Source organism: Phoenix dactylifera, unplaced genomic scaffold (genome assembly GCF_009389715.1).
Source record: "Phoenix dactylifera cultivar Barhee BC4 unplaced genomic scaffold, palm_55x_up_171113_PBpolish2nd_filt_p 000447F, whole genome shotgun sequence".
NCBI classification, from domain to species: domain Eukaryota; kingdom Viridiplantae; phylum Streptophyta; class Magnoliopsida; order Arecales; family Arecaceae; genus Phoenix; species Phoenix dactylifera.
Genome location: NW_024067879.1, coordinates 32,994 through 53,955, shown reverse-complemented (window position 1 = coordinate 53,955; position 20,962 = coordinate 32,994). Strand labels below are relative to the sequence as shown.

General features: G+C 45.4%; 2 protein-coding genes across 2 annotated transcripts; both read right to left on the bottom strand.

Moving 5' to 3' along the window:
* Nucleotides 1-2,412: 2,412 nt before the first annotated feature.
* Nucleotides 2,413-3,938, bottom strand: LOC103719922 (inactive protein RESTRICTED TEV MOVEMENT 2-like). Its single transcript, XM_008809405.4, has 2 exons — nucleotides 3,747-3,938; nucleotides 2,413-2,908 (listed from the first exon to the last, which is right to left on the bottom strand). Exons 1-2 carry the CDS (start codon nucleotides 3,880-3,882, stop codon nucleotides 2,523-2,525), a joined length of 522 nt encoding a protein of 173 aa, XP_008807627.2. The 5' UTR covers nucleotides 3,883-3,938; the 3' UTR covers nucleotides 2,413-2,522.
* A 4,451-nt stretch (nucleotides 3,939-8,389) lies between these two features.
* Nucleotides 8,390-9,758, bottom strand: LOC103719923 (inactive protein RESTRICTED TEV MOVEMENT 2-like). Its single transcript, XM_008809406.4, has 2 exons — nucleotides 9,584-9,758; nucleotides 8,390-9,171 (listed from the first exon to the last, which is right to left on the bottom strand). The coding sequence occupies exons 1-2, from the start codon at nucleotides 9,687-9,689 to the stop codon at nucleotides 8,504-8,506; spliced, it is 774 nt and encodes a 257-aa protein (XP_008807628.2). The 5' UTR covers nucleotides 9,690-9,758; the 3' UTR covers nucleotides 8,390-8,503.
* Nucleotides 9,759-20,962: the final 11,204 nt, after the last annotated feature.

Genomic DNA, 20,962 nt, shown 5'->3' with positions numbered 1-20,962 from the left:
GGATGGAGATTGAATTTTGTTATTGTTCTGATATTTTTGGGAAGCATGCAATATGATGGGCTTATTGCATAGGCTATCATTAGATGGACCGTTGTGACAGTTTAGTAGCCTTTGACATGCCTGTAATATTTATATAAGGGTAGTTGAAGTGAGACTTGCATCCAAGTATCTGTTATCCTAACCCAATTTTTTCTTTTTATTTTTATTTTTATCAAGGAGGTGATAACTACGAATATAACAACATCAGTATTGCAATGTGATGCTGAGGGATAAAGTAGCATTATACTTCTATCACCAGTCTTTGCACTCTATGAAATGCTATGGTGATCAAGATGTTGATTTTGATGTTCTGCTCTCATTTTAGGAAATATGATCATGTTATATATTGCCATATGGTTTCTTTTTTCTTTTCTTTTCTCTCTACTATTATATAACATGTTGATGTGAATTTCAGTAAAGCTTGCAGTTGAACACTAAGCCAAATATGGACCTAAATCTTGTTCTCAAGGAGGGTATTTACAGATTTAAGATTTGGCCGCTTTCTCACCTGTTCCTGTGTTTCCATGAAATAACCATCACCATGTCAACAAAATCATATCATGTAGCTAACTAACAGGAAGCTCTTTATTTTTCTCTCATGTAAAAAATGAAGCAAATTCCAACAATATCACTACTATCTACTACTGCCAAGGCTAGATACAGCCATATATGAAAAATGGATTCAAAAACATGTCCAAACCCTAATACACGGAGAATATTATCTAATATCCTTTATCAATAATATGTAATAAAGTATTATTTTCAAAATAATATATACTACATATTTGGCAATACAAATATTATTATTGCCATAAAATTGTGGATATCTTCTATAATAATATATTACAATTAATACTATTAATATAATATGATACGATATGATATAACATACTTTGATATAGTGAAAATTATAGCAAGATTCCTCCACTTTGGATGTGTCCTAGAGATATCTCCTCAATTTTGAAAAGTTTTAAATTGATTCTTCAGGTTTCCAAATTATTCCAAAGTGGCTCTTACAGTTATCTCGGTTAACAGAATGGTGATATATGACTATCACATGATAGTATAAAACAATTGGAGGACAAAAATACCCTTGACATGTATTGAATGGGGTAGAGTCTCAAAAGATTTTTTGTGTGAAACAAATATCAAAGCACAGCTCTCAAAGCATTCTTAGTATATGACTCATAGTTAAGGATCACACACCACACATATCTCAAAGCACTCCGAACTTCTTCATTCATCTGCTTACACAGATCTTAAAGCATACTTAGTCTATGACCCATAGTTAAGGATTACCCATTGTGCGAATCTCAAAGCACTTCAAACCCCTTTATTCATTCGCTCGCACAGATCTCAAAGTACCCTTAATATATGGCCCATAATTAAGAATCACCCTAGCATGGATCTCAAAGCATCTTCATTCGTGCACCTGCACAAATCTTAAAGCTTCCTTAGTTCATGGCCCATAGCTAAAAATCATCCACAACACGAATATCAAACTACTCCAAATTCCATTCATCCATCCATGTAGATCTCAAAACACTTTTAGTATATGGCCGATAGTTAAAGATCATCCACGGTGCAAATCTCAAAACACTCCGAACCCCTTCAATTTATCCACCTACATAGATTTTAAAGCACCTTTAGTATATGGCCTATAGTTATGGATCACCCATGTCGCTGATCTCAAAGCACTCTGAACCCTTTCAATTCATCCACCTATATAGATTTCAAAGCACCTTTAGTATATGGCCTATAGTTATGGATCACCCACGTCGCCGATCTCAAAGCACTCCGAACCCCTTCATTTGTTCACCTACATAGATCTCAAAGCACTCTTAGTGTATGGCCCATAGATAAAGATTGCCCACTGCACATATCTCAATGCACTCCAAATTCCTACAGCCTTCTGTTAACATAGATCTCAAAGCATCCTCAGTATATGGCTCATAGTATATTATATTTTATACATCATATAAAATATAATATACTATCATATCATCTAATATATAAAAATTACTATAATATATTCCATTAGATAATCAATAATATAGAAATATCTTTATGTTGTTGCTTAGGCACACATGTAAGGTATGGTGAAAAACATCCAAGCCACTTCTTGGGTATGGTTTTGCCCATTTTTACTAAAATTCAATACTTATGGGAATCAATATTTCCATATCCAAGTATCAAATATGAGAATAGACTAAGTAGGAATCTAATACCCATCCCCCCCTCCTAATTCATGTCAACCAAGCATGGTCTAAAGATGGGCTGACCTTGAATAATTAGGAGAATGCTTGATAAATAATAGATTTAAATGACACTGCTAATCACTAAATAGTCAGTGGGGTGCACAAGAGGTAGGTCTATCCCATGAAATATTGTTTCTATTAACAATGGTTGCAACAATATTATTTTCAACTCATGCAGCATCTTCTTACAACAATGACACATACTACATTCATTATGTGCCTCTTTTATATATGGCTCCTTAGCTTGTAACCTATGTATGTCCCAATCCCTACAGCAACAATGATGGCCACAACAACATTTACTATGAATTGTCTATACTTATTCAATCCCTTTACAACATCCTCCATTCCCGGCTTAGAAGTTTCAGGCACTTGAACATTGTTGTTAGCTACACCTTGTGACAAACGGTCTTCGGCCATTCGCTTTGGCACCACCACGTAAAGAATTCCTTCATCAAACTTGGCCTTGATCATCCTTACATTGCAATCCTTTGGGAGTTGGAAGCTCTTCAGGAAGCGACGCCATTGATTGCCTTCAATGTGGCATTCTCCGCTGATCTTTAGGTTCCCTGATGTGTCGACTTGGGCCTTCAATTCTTGCTTCGTAAATCCTTTATTCCAAGTAAAGAAACAGAGATGCATGATAAGCAATTAGATATATGCCATCATGGTACGCCATACCAACTCAAATCAGACGGTACAGAGTATGCCATACTGTACCGATCCGGTATCGGCACTCGTTATGCCAAAAAAAGCCCATACCATATCATGCCGATACTGTGCTAATGTGGCACTAGTAGAGGTCCGGTACCGAGACGGCGAACCTTATAAGCCATATATTAAAAGGTTTGTAATATGAGCATAAAAAAGTTTAAAATTATCCTTAGGTAAAAAATAATTGTTCAGGGTCACTATTATAATAGTGACTTTTAATAATGATATCCAAGGTACCATTGTATTGCCCCCCTCCAACAATAAAAATAAAAATAAAAATAAAGGCCCCTTTATGTTATAAAATGTATAATAGGTAATAAACTAAAAGTGGCATTTAACCATCATTCAAATAGAAAAACATTATTTAATATTTTCTCTGTTAATAGAATAGATACTACATTTATATTAAATATGCTTACAAATAGCTGAAAAAAATAGTAGTATAATATGTGAGCAAAGGTTTTGTCAGATAGCACCATAATGTAAGCTGAAATTATTATTTTCTTCATAACAGAAGGAAAAACATAAAAACGCCATAATGATCTAACGCAATTGGAGGTAGAATTTTCAAAGTCAATAATTTTTCTTCATGTCATCTTATGATGTGGGTTAATCCCATGAAGATGAAGGCCTCATTTCCATGTAACACACATTCAAGTATTTTACAATTATGATGAAAGAAAGGGGGGAAATTATGTGACAGATCTTTCATGCCAATGAATAGAGAAATAATACCGGAGGCATCGACGAGGAGGGTGTCGAACTCCTCCCCTTCAACCCACTGACAAGGAGGATCAACCTCTGTGTAAATACGAGAACCCGCCATGGCTTCCATGACTTCTGATCTTTGTTGCTTGGAGAGGAATGACATGAAGCACTTCGACAAATGAAAGGAAGGCCATGCATGAGTTCTTATATGCACAATAGAACCCACTCTGTGCAAGGCCATTTAGGCTTTTGCTTCACAAGGAAATTATTCCTTGTTGCTTTCTTTGAAGGCTTGCTTGCTTCCAACCTCTCTGGAAGGAACTACCTTGTCTTCTTTGCACTCTTCTGAACATTGCCATTTGAATTCTTTAATCGATTAATGATGCTCACCGCCAACTTGAGAAAAATGCTTTAAAAAAAGACTTCTCCAGTGAATGATCAGTTCTGGTATCAAAAGAAGAAGAGTTTTGTATACCGATTGCAAAGCTTCTATATATACATGAACTTAAGATGCTAAAAATAATGAAAAGAATAAAAGAATCTAGCATAGGATAAGGATGAATGCAGAATAAACTAACTCCACAGTTGTACAGGATAAGGATGAATACAGAACAAACAAACTAACTCCACATCTGTATAGAAAAGTATATTTTAGAAATGTACATATCAGCAACTATATAAGTCAGCATCTTCTCATCATCTAATCAACTTGGTGCTTCCACATATATTGCTGACTTGTCGTGTGCTTTCCAATATCTGGTAAGCATCTATGTTAAAGTCATGAGGCACTTAAAAAAATTGAACAAATTTCAGGAACTTTATGTTATAAATCATGTCAGTTATGTTTCTCTTTTCTGCAGGATGGGAAGGTGAGTGCAATAGAAGACAATTAGAAGGTACATTTCAGTTTGTATTAGATGCTCTTTACCTTTCCTATCCAGTGCTAGAACTAGATATTCGGGATATAGTACAGGAATTTGAGATGTTTTAGGATATCATAAAATTAGAAATTTTTGGAATTGACTTAGAAGTATGAAGGCAAGAATATGTGCAGTTTTTGTTAATTCATCGGAGGCAGGATTCTACCGATATTATGAGGCCAAAATGATGATGTGAACGTTGAATCTTCTTTTCTACTATCAGTTCCTGGTTTCCAGTTTTACTTAAATATGTTATTTGTTTACCATTTTACAACCAATCCTTGATCATTAGCATTTAATTTTTAGTCCTGTACATATTTCCACATATTTACACTTTTATTACATGCATTTATATTGGTTCTTACACATGCTTGCTGTCCATGTATAGCATATATCCAAGTGTCAGTTATCTGCAGGAGCGGCCCAATGTATTTGGGGTCTAAGGCCATTTTGTCTTTGAGGCCTTTCTTGCAATGGGCCGGCCTAAGACGAACTCACGGAAGGACTTTTTTTCTTTCTATTTTGTCTTTGAGGTTTTTTCTACGGTGGACCTTCTTTGGGCCGGGGCTTTAGGCGACCGCCTAAGTCGCCTAAAGGTTGGGCCAATTCTGGTTATCTGATAGTATGCGCAGGGCTAGGTGTAAGTGTGTGCAAGGGCTAGAGATTAAAAATTAAATAAACAACAAATAGTAATCAATTGAGGGATCAACTTGATACTTTCTATAGATTGGGTTAGCTTACCTGTTTATTAAAATAGTCAGGCTGGTTTGAATGTTTGATCCGTTTAATAAAAAAGTTGAGTACAGATTGACAGATTAACCTCTATGCTATTTTTTGCTAGCACCTATCATATCGGTCCAAGTTTGTACACAGAGGTGTGCTCATATAGGACGTATAGTGACTAGTGGGTTTAAGGCTCCTCTTTAGAAAAAAAATAGCTAGAATGTATTATTTGAGATCTTTGATTCTGTATAAGTATCCAAGAGCGAATAACCAATGTGGGACTAAACAAATACCCTCCCGGGTCCTCATATACTTTCTCTGTTTAAGCCTTAACATCCTCATCAGGCTAAGAGCCCAAATCCGTCCATATCCAATGTCAAGCACCATGATCGACTCATGGTCAGCCTTAATGAGCCCATATTGCAGTATTTTCTGGACCACATGCACCATAGGTCGGGTCCGCTTTGATACCATTTGCAATAACGTAGGACCTTACTTTAAAAAGGCTAGCCAGAAAGTATTATCTGGATTCTTTGATCTTGTATAAGTACCTAAGATCTACCCAGCGAATAACCAATGTGAGACTAAACACATGCCCGTACGGATCCTCACATCTGTTTTTTTATAAACTCTTTTAATTGTCATTGGGTGCATGATTATGTCTAGATTTAGATGGGTCTATCAACTAGTTTAAATTTAAAACATTTACTTCAAAGGTACTCCTGTAAAATGTTGTGCTAGAAAGCATTATGCCCTTTCAATAATATATTTGATATGGCTCAGATTCGCCATTCTAAAAATCTCGTCTAATACCTTAGCCCACCAACTAGACGATGATATGTGTCTAGCGAAATCATCGGTCAATCAAATCTTCAAACAATCAGTATGATCGGTTATAGCTCGGTGCGATCTCAATGCACCCGATTATGATGCGCTTAAAAAAGAATATCCTAATCATTCAGATCAGCAGATATGGAAAGAGCTTAACTGCTCATCTGCGAATTGCATGATCCTAGTCCTGTAGATTTGCATCATGCCCTCAATAAATACTAGGTATGGAGACCCCTCAGGTATGGAAAAAGCCCCAAATACTATACTCACTACTTTTATCTCTTTTTCATCTTTTATGTTTTCTCTTGAAACTCTGCTTGACTTAAATATCAGAGGGTCTCCTGCTGGATACATTCCGACACCCTTCGATCATTTTCTGTGGTCGCAGAACTGCTCCAGTGCGGTGCTATGCTCCTCTAGCTCAACTAAGTAGATCGACACATTCGTCTGTCAGATCTGATTTTGGAATGGCAACAATATTTATTTCTTATAAATTAAATGCATAAATCAAAGGACTATGTTAACTTTAAGCCTTAAAGATTCTCCATGTTGGTGCACTCGCTTTGGTCGAAGTGGAGAGAGATTGCCGAGCTACTCTTCTTGCAGCATTTAGATTGGAACTACTCTACCATTGTTTATGTGATCTAATGGCTTTTTGGATTTATCTATTGTGTCTGGATTTGGCTACCTATATTGGGTGCGGGACGTGGGTTTCTAGCTTTCTATTGCTAAACTTTCCCCCCTTCTCCTTCTTTTTCATCTTTCTTCACCCTTTTGTAGTTTTTTTTTTTGGTACAACAGTTGCTCACACTACTCTAGAATGAGTGCAACCAATAGAATTGATGGAAAGAAGATGGCGTAAGGATGAGGGGGCAGCTACAAAACACGTCCAAAGGACCTCTTCCAAGTGGTGAGCGGCGAAAGAGGCGACCTAGTCTGCAAGCCTATTCGCCTCTTGATACATATGAGCAGCCTGAAATATGTCAGTCTTTTACTATCCTGCAGATATTCCGGAGCAATGGGTGGCCATTGCTCCTCCACTCCTCATCACGAATCCATTAGATCACCATCATTGAGTCCCCTTCTAGAAAGATGTTGGCCCTAGAATATGCCTCGTGAAGGTGATGCCCTCCCACACTGCCTTGAGCTCTGCCCCGATGGCTGTTATGTCACGGGTACAATGTCTTCTTGTGGCAATCAGTCTAGAGTTATGATCCTTACTTATAAAACCCATACCTTCGTCTCCATCTACCGACACACTGCCATCGAAATTTATCTTGAAATGACCGAAGGTGGGCCCCCAAGAGACAAAAGTGAATCTGGGCGCTGTGAGTCCTAGATGTTCCTAGCCATTCCGGATGAAGTCGTTATGGTAGTGTGGATGATCTTTGCAGCCTGACTGAGGGCTCTATCCACCACCACACTGGAGGATGTTCTCCTCTCCTCAAAGAGATGGGCGTTTCTGTCCAGCTAGATATGATAAGCCAAATAAGCACAAGTGATGCCCCACTTAGTTGAACTCGATCTTCTGAGGGCCTCTCTCATGTCTACCGTTGCTCTGGAAAAAAAAGGGTGTTGTGATTGACCTACTGAAAATAATATTGGCAAATCCCATCATGTCTCCTTTTACTTTGTTTTGGAGAATCTGTACAATGTCCTTTTTTTTCTTATTTTCCATGTCTGCAACAGATAGAGAGCTTATAGAGTCAGAAGGCTTTGACAGTACCAGGACAGTAATATTTATTCCTCCTCCAATATGAAGGGCTTGTGCAGAGTGTGTTTTTTCTTCCTCTTCTTCTCTTTTTTTCTGTTTTCTTTTTTATTTAATTTTTTAGCAAATGTATTAACCATTTTTTTGATAACCTTTTTTTTTGTTTTTTTGTCATAGTAGTGACAAAATCAATATTTAGAGTGCTCGGGGCAACTCTATGGCATTAATATTTTGACTTGTTTTTGTTTTGAGCAAAAGTGATCATATCGATATTTTGATTTTTTTTTTCTCGTATAATCTTCGCATCATTAGCATCATCATTATTTTTGGAGGTACCTTATCAACTCACCAATGATTAGACACCTTATATCTTGCGCAATGGAACATCATGCTTGATGAGTAAAGCAATGCCATTCCTTCTCCACCTACATCTCTCCCTCTCTGGTTTCTAGGATTATCTCCCACATATACACAAGCCCATGGTAAACGTAAAGAATTCCAATATTTCCTCACTTTATTTTCTTTTTAGGCATCATTTACATTTAATAAATCACAAATGCCTCCAATGTTTCAATGAAAGCATACATAGCTTAGCCAGCTTAATGGCCATCTTCCTCCATGGGTCGACTCCGTTTGTAAGTCACGTACAACCCCACCCCAACCAAAACCACAGCAGCTGCAATTATATTCACCATGATCTGGCTTGGCTTGTAGAAGCCTGAGCCTAGTTCACCCACCAACTTGCTCACCCCATTCCTGACCGCCTCCTTTTTCTCGCCTTCAGTGACTGCATCACCTTTCTCACCCTCTTCACGTTCAACAACACCTGTAACCTTCTCCTTATATTGCTTCTCTTCAGTTTGATCCTTCTCCTTCTCTCCCACCTTCTGCACTTCTTTTCTCGCATCCATTGGTTCACCTTTCTTCTCATCTTCTTGTTTCTTAGCAACACCATTTGGCTCAACAGAAGCTTTGTGGTTCATCTCATCTTGGCGCGTGCTCGGTTTCGGCTCGATCGCTGTGGGCTTCTCATCAGGAGCTTGTGTAGGCTCTTTGCGCTCCCTGACCTCAGGGATCAATTTTGGCAATATCACGTAGAGGTGCCCGTTCTCGAACTTGGCACGGATTTCGCTGACGTTGCAGTTCTCAGGGACTTGGAAGTCCTTGCGAAATCGGTTCCATCGGTTGTCTCCGAGAGGACGCTCCCCGCTAATCCTAATCTTCCCATAGTTATTAATCTGAACCCTGAGTTGGTCTTTCCTATATCCTGCAACCGAAGAAGGAAGATTATACATTACAGCAATCAACACAAAATGGTGATTTTGAACTACAATAGCAGTCGTGACGTATTCGAATTCCATGAAGATTTAATCACAATACGTACTAATAAATAAACTACTGCATCAAAGCTTTATATATTCAATCCTATATGAAAACAGTTACTATAGTCATACAACTTTATACTCTCATGGATGCATGATCAGCTTCTTTCTTTTTATTTTCTCGTACTCATCTCTGTAACTTTCTCCTCCTTTCTTTCTCTCTTCCTTGAGTTTTGTAACTGCTACTGATTTCTTATTCTCCTAATTAAAATATTTGGTGATTCTAACTCTCTTTAACTCTAGAAAAAAAACTTTCTAATTGAACTGATGATTGAGTTGAAGAGAAAGAAGGCATGCCTGGGATCTCGAGGATGAGTGTACCAGCACCTTCCTCTTGAACCAACTCATGTGAAGGGATGAAATCTTCGTAGACGCGCTGACTGGCGGCAGGCCTCGTATCCATGTGAGCCTCCTTTGCTTTGTTTCCCTCTTACAGATAGAGATCTTCTAATGTGCTTGAGTGAATTAATGATGATGGAGATGGAGGCCATTCAAGGGGGTTTATATGTATATATACCTGCATGAGGGAGGGATCCTTTGTGTTGTTGTCAATGTTGAATTATTCCTTGGGGTTTAGTTGGTTTGAAGGCTGGGTTATTCCTTTTTGACCTCATAACATGGGTAAAGGGGATGGTTCCTTGTTTGCTTTGCACTCTTCCCCCCCAAAGCATTCTTGATGCTTTAAATAAATGTCTGATATAGCTTTCTAGTAGATATTGGTTTTTCTTAGTTAAATACAAAAGCATATAAATATAGGCTGTTATATATGCAAAGTAATCAAACAAAGTGGCAAGTCATTGTTTTTGTTTGTTCTATTAAAAAGATATTGTTATTGTTTAACGCTGCTTAATGAAAAAGAAAGTATCTTGTTCATATATATGGACTTTCAGAATATTGTCTTTATATTTCTGCTGACAAAGACACATGATGTTTAGATTGGTTTTATATTGATCCAGGTCAAACCATTAGGCCTGGCCTATAAACAAATTTCCAGCCACATTTCGAAGGCTCTTATCATTGGCATCCATGACTTTATGTAATTTAGCAGTCAATCAAGGAATTAATTAGATGCTATATGCTGTATGGATCCTTGATAGCTCGGGATATCTGGGGCTCTTCTTCTGCTCGTGGAGCGTCTCGCATGGTATTTTTCACCCGGAGTCCTCTACCTCCGAGCTTTCTTAAGATAAATTTTGACGGATGTGTACTAGATGGCGGGAGTAGGGGAGATGCTGGCTTCATTATCAGAGGTCCAGACTCCATGACTATTACGACTGGTGGTTGCCAGATCTTCGATATCTTGGTTTCGGGGGCTGAGTTGAGGACGGCTTAGGCCAGCTTGAGCTATGCTTGGCGAGTGTTGCAGGCTAGTGCTATACTGCTTGAGGCGATTCGGCGGTAGTCATTGGCTGGATCCAGCAAAGCACGGGAGGGGTAGGCGACTATCATTCACTGCTTAGGGATATCTGGGCGATGGTTGGTGGTGGGATGGTCTTGCAGACTAAGCATCTGTATAGAGAAGCCAACAGGGCAACAGATTGGGTAGTCTTTTATGTGGCCAACCATTCCGGAGATACTTTTTGGGTAAGAGAGAGGAGGTTATCCGGTGTGCCCCGAGACTTGTTATGTTTCAACTTTTTTGGATGTATTTTGTACTCGTATTGTATGATACATCCGTCCTAGCAAAAAAAAATAGAAAGAAATTTAGATGTTATCATACAATAGCTCAGAAAATCCTCAAACTCTCTTCTATTATCTATTTCTCACCCTTGGCTTCTGTGGCTTATAAGATCAGTAATCAGATATGTGAGGCCCAATAGTCCCACATCGGAAAGACTCGTTCCAGAGCCAGGGCATACGAGGTGGGTGTCTCCTAATCCTGCAGACGCATTTTGGATGGAAAACAAAACCGGGGAGGGGTGAAGGACGCTTGCGTGAAGCCTCAGAACCGGACAATATCTGGCAGGGGAGCCCCGTGTTCCCCCCTCATGTGGCCCCCACGTGGGCACTGGGTGCCTCACGTGCCTCGTAGAGGCGGGGGCGTGACATTTGGTATCAGAGCCGAGGACGGCTCTTGTCCGATGGTGGGAAGGGTGTGAGGCCCAATAGTCCCACATCGGAAAGACTCGTTCCAGAGTCTGGGCATATGAGGTGGGTGTCTCCTAATCCTGCAGACGCATTTTGGGTGGAAAACAAAATCGGAGAGGGATGAAGGACGCTTGCGTGAAGCCTCAGAACCGGACAATATCTGGCAGGGGAGCCCCGTGTTCTCCCCTCATGTGGCCCCCACGTGGGCACTGGGTGCCTCACGTGCCTCGTAGAGGCGGGGGCGTGATATTAGGCCCAATAGTCCCACATCGGAAAGACTCGTTCCAGAGCCTGGGCATATGAGGCGGGTGTCTCCTAATCCTGCAGACGCGTTTTGGGTGGAAAACAAAATCGGGGAGGGGTGAAGGACGCTTGCGTGAAGCCCCAGAACCGGACAATATCTGGCAGGGGAGCCCCGTGTTCCCTCCTCATGTGGCCCCCACGTGGGCACTAGGTGCCTCACGTGCCTCGCAAACGCGGGGGCGTGACATTTGGTATCAGAGCCGAGGACGGCTCTTGTCCGATGGTGGGAAGGGTGTGAGGCCCAATAGTCCCACATCGGAACGACTCGTTTCAGAGCTTGGGCATATGAGGCGGGTGTCTCCTAATCCTGCAGACGCGTTTTGGGTGGAAAACAAAACCGGAGAGGGGTGAAGGACGCTTGCGTGAAGCCCCAGAACTGGACAATATCTGGCAGGGGAGCCCCGTGTTCCCCCCTCATGTGGCCCCCACGTGGGCACTGGGTGCCTCACGTGCCTCGCAAAGGCGGGGGCATTACAAATGGTATCAAAGCGGACCTGGCCCATAATCTATGTGGACTAGGGGACACTGCAGCACGGATCCATTGGGGCTAACCATGAGTCGATCGTGGTGTTTGTGATTATATTTGAATGGATTTGAACCCTTAGCCTAACGAGGACGTCAGGGCTTGAACGGGGGGAGTATGTGAGGATCCGTGCGGGCGTGTGTTTAGTCCCACATCGGTTATTCGCTGGATAGATCTTGGGTATTTATACAGGATCAAGGAACCCAAATAGTAACTTCCGGCTAGCCATTTTGGGTGAGATCCTGAGTTGTTACAAAAACAAAATCGGGGAGGGGTGAGGGACGCTTGCGTGAAGCCCCAGAACCGGACAATATCTGGCAGGAGAGCCCCGCGGTCCCCCCTCATGTGGCCCCCACGTGGGCACTAGGTGTCTCACGTGCCTCGCGCAGGCGGGGGCGTGACATTTGGTATCAGAGTCGAGGACGGCTCTTGTCCGATGGTGGGAAGGGTGTGAGGCCCAATAGTCCCACATCGGAAAGACTCGTTCCAGAGCCTGGGCATATGAGGCGGGTGTCTCCTAATCCTGCAGACGCGTTTTGGGTGGAAAACAAAATCGGGGAGGGATGAAGGATGCTTGCGTGAAGTCCCAGAACCGGACAATATCTGGCAAGGGAGCCCCGTGTTCCCTCCTCATGTGGCCCCCATGTGGGCACTAGGTGCCTCACGTGCCTCGCAAAGGCGGGGGCGTGACAAGATATCTATATAAAGTAGGGCTGTCAACGGGCCGAGCTGCTCGGGCTCGGCTCGGGCCCGGCTCGGTAAAAGCCCGGCTCGAGCTCGGCTCGTTAGTCAAACGAGCCCGAGCCCGAGCCCAAAATGAGGCCCGTTTAAATCTGAGCCCGAGCCCGAGCAGCTCGCGAGCCCAAACGAGCCTAAAAGAGGGCTCCAAAATCGAATTGGATTGGTTTGGGTTCGGACTTAGCCCGTTAACCCAAACCCAATCCGTTACCTTCCCTCCCATAGTCCCACCGGCCACCTCCTCTTTCTTTTTTTTTTTCTTCTCCTTTCTTCTGGGTTTCTCCAGAAGCGTCCAGGTGTCCCTCCCAGGCTCCCCTCCCCTCTTTCGGGTGTCCCTCCCCTCCCCTCCGGGCGTCCCTCCCCTCCTTTCTTCTCCGTTTCTCCCTCTCTCTTTTCCCCTCTTCCTTCTCCGTTTCTCCCTCTCTCTTTTCCCCTCTTTCTTCTCCGTTTCTCCCTCTCTCTTTTCCCCTCTTCTGGATAGGGTTGTCCCTCCCCCTCTTTCTTCTCCGTTTCTCCCTCTCTCTTTTCTCTCTTTGCCGACTCCTCCACCGGCGACGGCGGCGAGACTGCGACAGAGGAGGGTCGGGCCGCGGCCGGCGACGCGAATGCTAATGCCACGTGAGGAGTCCCTCGCATGGGAGGGTCGGGCCGCGGCCGGCAACGCCCGCGGCCGAGCCCGCAGCGCCCGTGGCATCCTCGGCCGTGCCTGCGGCCGACGCCCGTGCCGGCGGTGCTCGCGGCCGAAGCCGGCGGCCGCCGCACGCGACGAGGTGAGTCCTTCCTTCATTCTTCTTTCTTCTCTTCTTCTTCTTTTCTTTCTTTCCTTCCTTCATTCTTCTCCGATGAACCGCCGGAACCGAGCTCGGCTGGCGGCTGCTCGTTCTTCTCTCCGACGGTCGACGGAGATAGGGACGGGGATGGGGATGGGGCAGGCTCGGGCTCGGGCTCGGGCTCGCCGCTCGGGCTCGGGCTCGGGCAAACGAGCTTCACGAGCCCAAGCCCGAGCCCGAGCTGTGCCGCCCGAGCCCGAGCCCGAGCCCAATACTAGGCTCGGTACCGAGCCCGAGCCCGAGCCCGAGCCGGGGAGTTGGTGAAACGAGCCGAGCCGAGCCTGCGGAGGCTCGGGCTCGGCTCGGCTCGTTAACAGCCCTAATCTAAAGTGGGGACTGCAAAGATAGACAAGAGGGTCTTTGGAGCCGGGAGATTAGATTTGAAGCAGGTTTGGATGCAAACCAACAACTTGAATTGGACAAAATGTCCAGTCTTCCGCAAATCTCAAATTAGTTATACGATAGAAGCTTTCAATGTACACCCGAGGACAAATCTTCCACTCAATGAGAAGTGAGAACTTGTGACAACATTGTCTTGAAGATGGATGCAATAGGAAGAAGTGGCATTTAGAAGTGATGCTGACTTTATATTTAGGTTTCGGCGTAACAAAGCTTGCACTGTCTTTTTGTGCTCAATGCGCACAACATGCATGCCGTTGGTAATAATTCTACTATGGTGCTGCAAAATCGTAAGCTGATTCTAAGTAATCATCGTTGTTGATTGGATTCTGGAGGAATGACTTTGTTAGGATTGGAGAATTTCTATAATTCTTCCTGTCGAGAGTGACTTTGAGAGTTTTACCAAAACTCTTCCGACTTAGTGCAAATGTAGGACTCCGTAGTATGAACTTGGCATCCGATTGGATCACTTACAGTCAAGAATGTTTACAAGCTTCTGAATCACAGGGAATTCATCGAGTCATGTACTGATTCAATCTAGAAATGTTTGATACAGCTGAAAATAAGATTTTTTTGTTGCCTGCTCAGGACAAACAAGGTTCTAACAACTAAAAACTTGAGCAGATGCAATTAATATTTCTCCTAATTCTTGGTTTCTTTGCGGAGGAGGTGACAAAACCAAGGATCACTTGTTCCTAGACTATGAATTATCATCGAACATTTGGAAGTCTTTTATGGATAAACTTAACATTGGGGAGCTTCCAAGATTTATGAGTGAAATATGGAGGAGTTGCTGGAAATTGGACCCGGGGGCAATCTTCGGTCGAGGAGAGGGAGCGGCTGTTAGTCCTCACGGCGGGGCGGCGGTCCGTCGGCGGGCGGCGTCCTCTGTCCGGGGCGGTCGGAGAGAAGGAGCAGCAGGTCCTCGCAGCGAGGCGGCGATCCGTTGGCTGGCGGCGTCCTCCGTCCGGGTGCCTGCACACGAACCGGTGGCCGGGTTCTCCGGCGCCGGCCCTCCGACGCTCAAGTCAGGGAGGGGGCAAATAGTGGGAAGAAGGAGATAAACAGTGATTTTTGGGTGTATGAATGTTCCAATCCCCTCTTGAGAGGCCAAGGCTCCCTTTTATATGCGGGGGTCGGTTTACCTGTGATGTAACAGGGCGAGGCCGTAGTACGGCTTGGCATGTTGTTCAGGTCGGCGCTCGGTCAGGCGAATCATTGCACTGATGTCGGCGGTATGGCCGAGATCAGAGACTTATCATAGTCGACTAGACCCTGCTGGGTCGATTTGCCGTGGAGAGCTGGGGATCCGTAGATGTCAGGAGCCATGCGCATTTATTGTGGAGTAAGTCGGAGATCCGCATTTATTATGGAGTAAGCCGGAGATCCGCATTAATGGTGGAGTAAGCCGGAGATCCGCATTAATGGTGGAGTAAGCCGGAGATCCGCATTTATTATTGAGTGTGCCGGCAGATTACAGCGGCCATGCGCAATAAATGCCGGAGGGGTGTTAGAGTACGGTCCTCGGACATCGGGGTTTCTCTTAGGTCGGAAGTTTCGGGGTCGGTCGTCTTGTGGCCGAGCGTTCCGAGGTCGGACGCTGACTTCGGCTGTCCGGGGTCGGAGATTGTACGGCTTCTTTGGGGCATTTATGTCATTTGGGGGGAAACTTTATTCTCCCCAACACTACCCCCCGACTTCCGAGTTCGAGCTGCTTTTTGGCTCGGACGAAGGAAGTAGTCCAGTCGTTGATCATCCTGTAATATAGCCAAATATGTATAGAGATGTACGTGCCGAGTAGGGTGTACCTCTCATGCAGTTGGAGTTAAGTGCTCCAGGTTGATTCAGCGGCCTTCTTTGGCCTTGTCTGTTGGCGATCAAGCCGAAATTGAGCCGAGCTCGATAGTCGATGGAGATCGAGCCGAGCTCGTTGGCTGAAGCCGGCGGACAACGAGCCGAGCTCGTCTTGGTCAATGAAGACCGCATCCCAACGCATCGGGGCATCTCGACGTCTCGAGCTTCCCTATAGCCGGGGCATCCCGACGTCTCGGGGCATCCCGACGGGTCGGGGCATCTCGACGTCTCGAGGCGTCCTGACCGTGGTCAGGGTAGGAGAACGAGCCGAGCTCGTCTGGTCAGAGAGGACCGGAACTCATAGTCGATGGAGCACGAGCCGGGCTCGTCGGTGGAAGTCGATGGAGAACGAGCCGAGCTCGTCTGGTCAGAGAGGACCGCAACTCATAGTCGATGGAGCACGAGCCGAGCTCGTCGGTGGAAGTCGATGGAGAACGAGCCGAGCTCGTCTGGTCAGAGAGGACCGTAACTCATATTCGATGGAGCACGAGCCGAGCTCGTCGGTGGAAGTCGATGGAGAACGAGCCGAGCTCGTCTGGTCAGAGAGGACCGCAACTCATAGTCGATGGAGCACGAGCCGGGCTCGTCGGTGGAAGTCGATGGAGAACGAGCCGAGCTCGTCTGGTCAGAGAGGACCGCAACTCATAGTCGATGGAGCACGAGCCGAGCTCGTCGGTGGAAGTCGATGGAGAACGAGCCGAGCTCGTCTGGTCAGAGAGGACCGCAACTTATATTCGATGGAGCACGAGCCGAGCTCGTCGGTGGAAGTCGATGGAGAACGAGCCGAGCTCGTCTGGTCAGAGAGGACCGCAACTCATAGTCGATGGAGCACGAGCCGAGCTCGTCGGTGGAAGTCGATGGAGAACGAGCCGAGCTCGTCTGGTCAGAGAGGACCGTAACTCATATTCGATGGAGCACGAGCCGAGCTCGTCGGTGGAAGTCGATGGAGAACGAGCCGAGCTCGTCTGGTCAGAGAGGACCGCAACTCATAGTCGATGGAGCACGAGCCGAGCTCGTCGGTGGAAGTCGATGGAGAACGAGCCGAGCTCGTCTGGTCAGAGAGGACCGTAACTCATATTCGATGGAGCACGAGCCGAGCTCGTCGGTGGAAGTCGATGGAGAACGAGCCGAGCTCGTCTAGTCAGAGAGGACCGCAACTCATAGTCGATGGAGCACGAGTCGAGCTTGTCGGTGGAAGTCGATGGAGAACGAGCCGAGCTCGTCTGGTCAGAGAGGACCGCTAACTCATATCCCGACGTCTCGGGCGTCCCTATAGCCGGGGCATCCCGACGTCCCGGGTCATCCCGACGGATCGAGGCATCCCGACGTCTCGGGGCATCCTGACCGTGGTCAGGGTAGGAGCACGAGCCGAGCTCGTTGGCTAACCTGAAAATAGATAAAATATTGAATTTATTTGAAGCCAAAGTGGCGTCCTGTACCTTTTGGAGATATTTTGATGGCTCTCGAGCTTCGAAGTCCCTCAGGACTTGGTTCAGTACCGGCCTTCTTTGGCTCGATTTTCTAGGAGGTGTTCTGCGCTCGGGTTTTTGAGCTCGGTCTGCATGAGCTCGGCCTGTATGAGCTCGGCGAAGGCTTCGGTGATGGCAACGCTCTGAAGGAGAGCAACGTCGCGGGCGCCGTCCCTTTGCCACAGAGGCTCACAATCCCATTTTAAAGCTCCATAACTCTCCTTCTCCAGACCTCAGCTTTTATTTCTCTTTCCCCCCAACTCGTTGACGTGAGACTTGGGCTACTACTTCTCACTGGTTGCCCCCACATACGTCGTTGCAGCGGGAGCTATGCCTGATTCGAGATGGCTCGAGAGAGAGTTTCTTCCTCTGCTCAACATGAACCCGTGGAGGCGGCACAGGAGGAGCCTCCACTTGTTGCAGGCTTTGGGCTGCAATGGCTAGCGCTTGGACTTGCTGCACTAGCGCGTCGAAGTGCTCGGGTTGGACTTGTGGAACTTGATCTGCCGGAGGTCTTGGTGGTGGATTCTGGACTGAGCGCCCGGGGCTTGGAGCATGATGCCGGGAACTGGCTCGTCCTCGATCTGGCGGGAGAAGGGGGACTTGGTAGTGAACTCAAAGTCCCCTTCCTGTCTTGCCTTCTTGCTGTGGAGTGCCGCAATCTGGCGCTCCAGATGCTCGACTTTTCGGTCGAGCTCCCCCACCCGTGGGATTGTCGCTGTGGTTTGCGCCAGCTCACGGTGATCCGGGGCTGACTCCGCCTCAGAAAGTTGGGGTCTCCGGTCGAAACCTTCTCCCGGTAACTCTCTCCGGGGAGAAGCTCGTTCTCCGTTGTTGGCTCTGGAGGAGCCATGCAAATTTTGGCTGGGGAGAACCGGGCCGTTGGGGAGACACTCCGGCGGGGCCTGGGCCTGCGGGGGAAGTGCCGGTAAAGCCTCCACGCGCCGCAGGCCCTGAACGGCGGCGGCCAGGGCCTGGACTTGCTGTACCAGGGCATTGAACTGTTCCGGCTGGACCTGAGGAGCTGGGTCAGCCGGAGTTGGAGAATTCTGGACGGAGTGTCCAGGACTTTGCGGGGGACGCCGGGAGATGTTAGAGGCTCCCTTACTTCTCAACTTCATGACTGCTACTCGGGCCCTTCCTCTAGCGCCAACTGTTGCTGGAAATTGGACCCGGGGGCAATCTTCGGTCGAGGAGAGGGAGCGACTGTTAGTCCTCACGGCGGGGCGGCGGTCCGTCGGCGGGCGGCATCCTCCGTCCGGGGCGGTCGGAGAGAAGGAGCAGCAGATCCTCGCAGCGGGGCGGCGATCCGTTGGCTTGCGGCGTCCTCCGTCCGGTGCCTGCACACGAACCGGTGGCCGGGTTCTCCGGCGCCGGCCCTCCGACGCTCAAGTCAGGGAGGGGGCAAATAGTGGGGAGAAGGAGATAAACAGTGATTTTTGGGTGTATGAATGTTCCAATCCCCTCTTGAGAGGCCAAGGCTCCCTTTTATATGCGGGGGTCGGTTTACCTGTGATGTAACAGGGCGAGGCCGTAGTACGGCTTGGCATGTTGTTCAGGTCGGCGCTCGGTCAGGCGAATCATTGCACTGATGTCGGCGGTATGGCCGAGATCAGAGACTTATCATAGTCGACTAGACCCTGCTGGGTCGATTTGCCGTGGAGAGCTGGGGATCCGTAGATGTCAGAAGCCATGCGCATTTATTGTGGAGTAAGTCGGAGATCCGCATTTATTATGGAGTAAGCCGGAGATCCGCATTAATGGTGGAGTAAGCCGGAGATCCGCATTAATGGTGGAGTAAGCCGGAGATCCGCATTTATTATTGAGTGTGCCGGCAGATTACAGCGGCCATGCGCAATAAATGCCGGAGGGGTGTTAGAGTACGGCCCTCGGACATCGGGGTTTCTCTTAGGTCGGAAGTTTCGGGGTCGGTCGTCTTGTGGCCGAGCGTTCCGAGGTCGGACGCTGACTTCGGCTGTCCGGGGTCGGAGATTGTACGGCTTCTTTGGGGCATTTATGTCATTTGGGGGGAAACTTTATTCCCCCCAACAGGAGGGAGTGGACATTGTGCCATGGTTGAACCAAGAGCATCTTTTGAATGGATGTTACTGCCTCCATTACATTGCCAGAACATCTGGATAGAAAGGAAATGGAAAAGTTTTCAGAAACCAACCTAGCTAGAACAATGGTGCAGATTAGGAGAAGCTCTCTATTCTTATTTTCAATTGGATGCCTGTTTGCTTCCAGAGGACAACTCAAGCACTACTTAAATATGTTCTAGAAATTTTTAAGCCTGAATTCTAACATTTTCTTGCTTTATAGAACTTGTGCTTTGCTTCTCTCACAACTGCCTCTTTGCATCTCTTATCTTATTTGTAACCTTTTCTTCTTTTTAATAAATTGGATTTGGCTTTGCCCGGTTCTTGTGGATATGTGTACACTGGTGCTTGTTTTAATTTTTTTTTGTAATTATTCTAGCGAGAGAGAGAGAGAGAGAGAGAGAGAGAGAGAGAGAGAGAGAGAGAGAGAGAAAATCTTCTGAATATGTGGATGTGCATTTATCAATACTTATGCACATTTCAAATCCTTAAACTATCACTAAGAGAATGACAAAATCATGACCATCTATCAATACTTCATCACCTTGAATCATTCGCAAGCACAAGTGCGAGGTTCTACCCTCAATATCATTATTGCCCTCATTACCTATTCTATAGAATTTATTTGGAGCAAACTTTTTAAATATCTTAATGCACTCATATTTTGATAGCGCAATCTAACTCTAATAATAGCTTAAGGCTTACTATAACAATTTAATTAAGAACTAATAAATGAGATTTCTACACAAGCATTTTTATCCTTCCATCTAGATACTTTATTAGATATTATAGCGATCCCACTTTACTTACTACCAAAATAGTCATTTCTATATCAATAAAATGACAAAATATCTATTAAAAACCGAACAAAGTTCCTAAATACTTAAAGGCATGTCTACTATTATAACATTGAGGATCAAGTTTGATTGAGTGACATTTGATGAAAATCAGTTTTCATCCCTAGTTTGATTGTTGTTTGATTCTTGTTTCATACGCAAGATAAGGTAAGAGAAAATGATCATTAAAACTAAAAGAATGCGATCAACTTTGATCCAAATAACCTATTATTTCAAAAAAAAAAAGACACTTAAATCCACTTCACATATCATCACAACTCAAAATACCTATATATATATATAAATATTAAATTGCAAGGAAGGTGGGTTTGAAATAGCTCAGTGAACATAATTGGTTATCCGAGATACTTCACCTTCTAATCTAGACCTTTTCAAGTATTAAATCTTTCTGAGATACCTAAGATGGTATGAACTTTAAAGGACTCTTTTTTTCACAAATAGGATTCTCTAGACAACAAGAAACTAAGAGAGATTTATACATGATCTTTTTTTTATTCCAGCTAGATACCCGGCTAG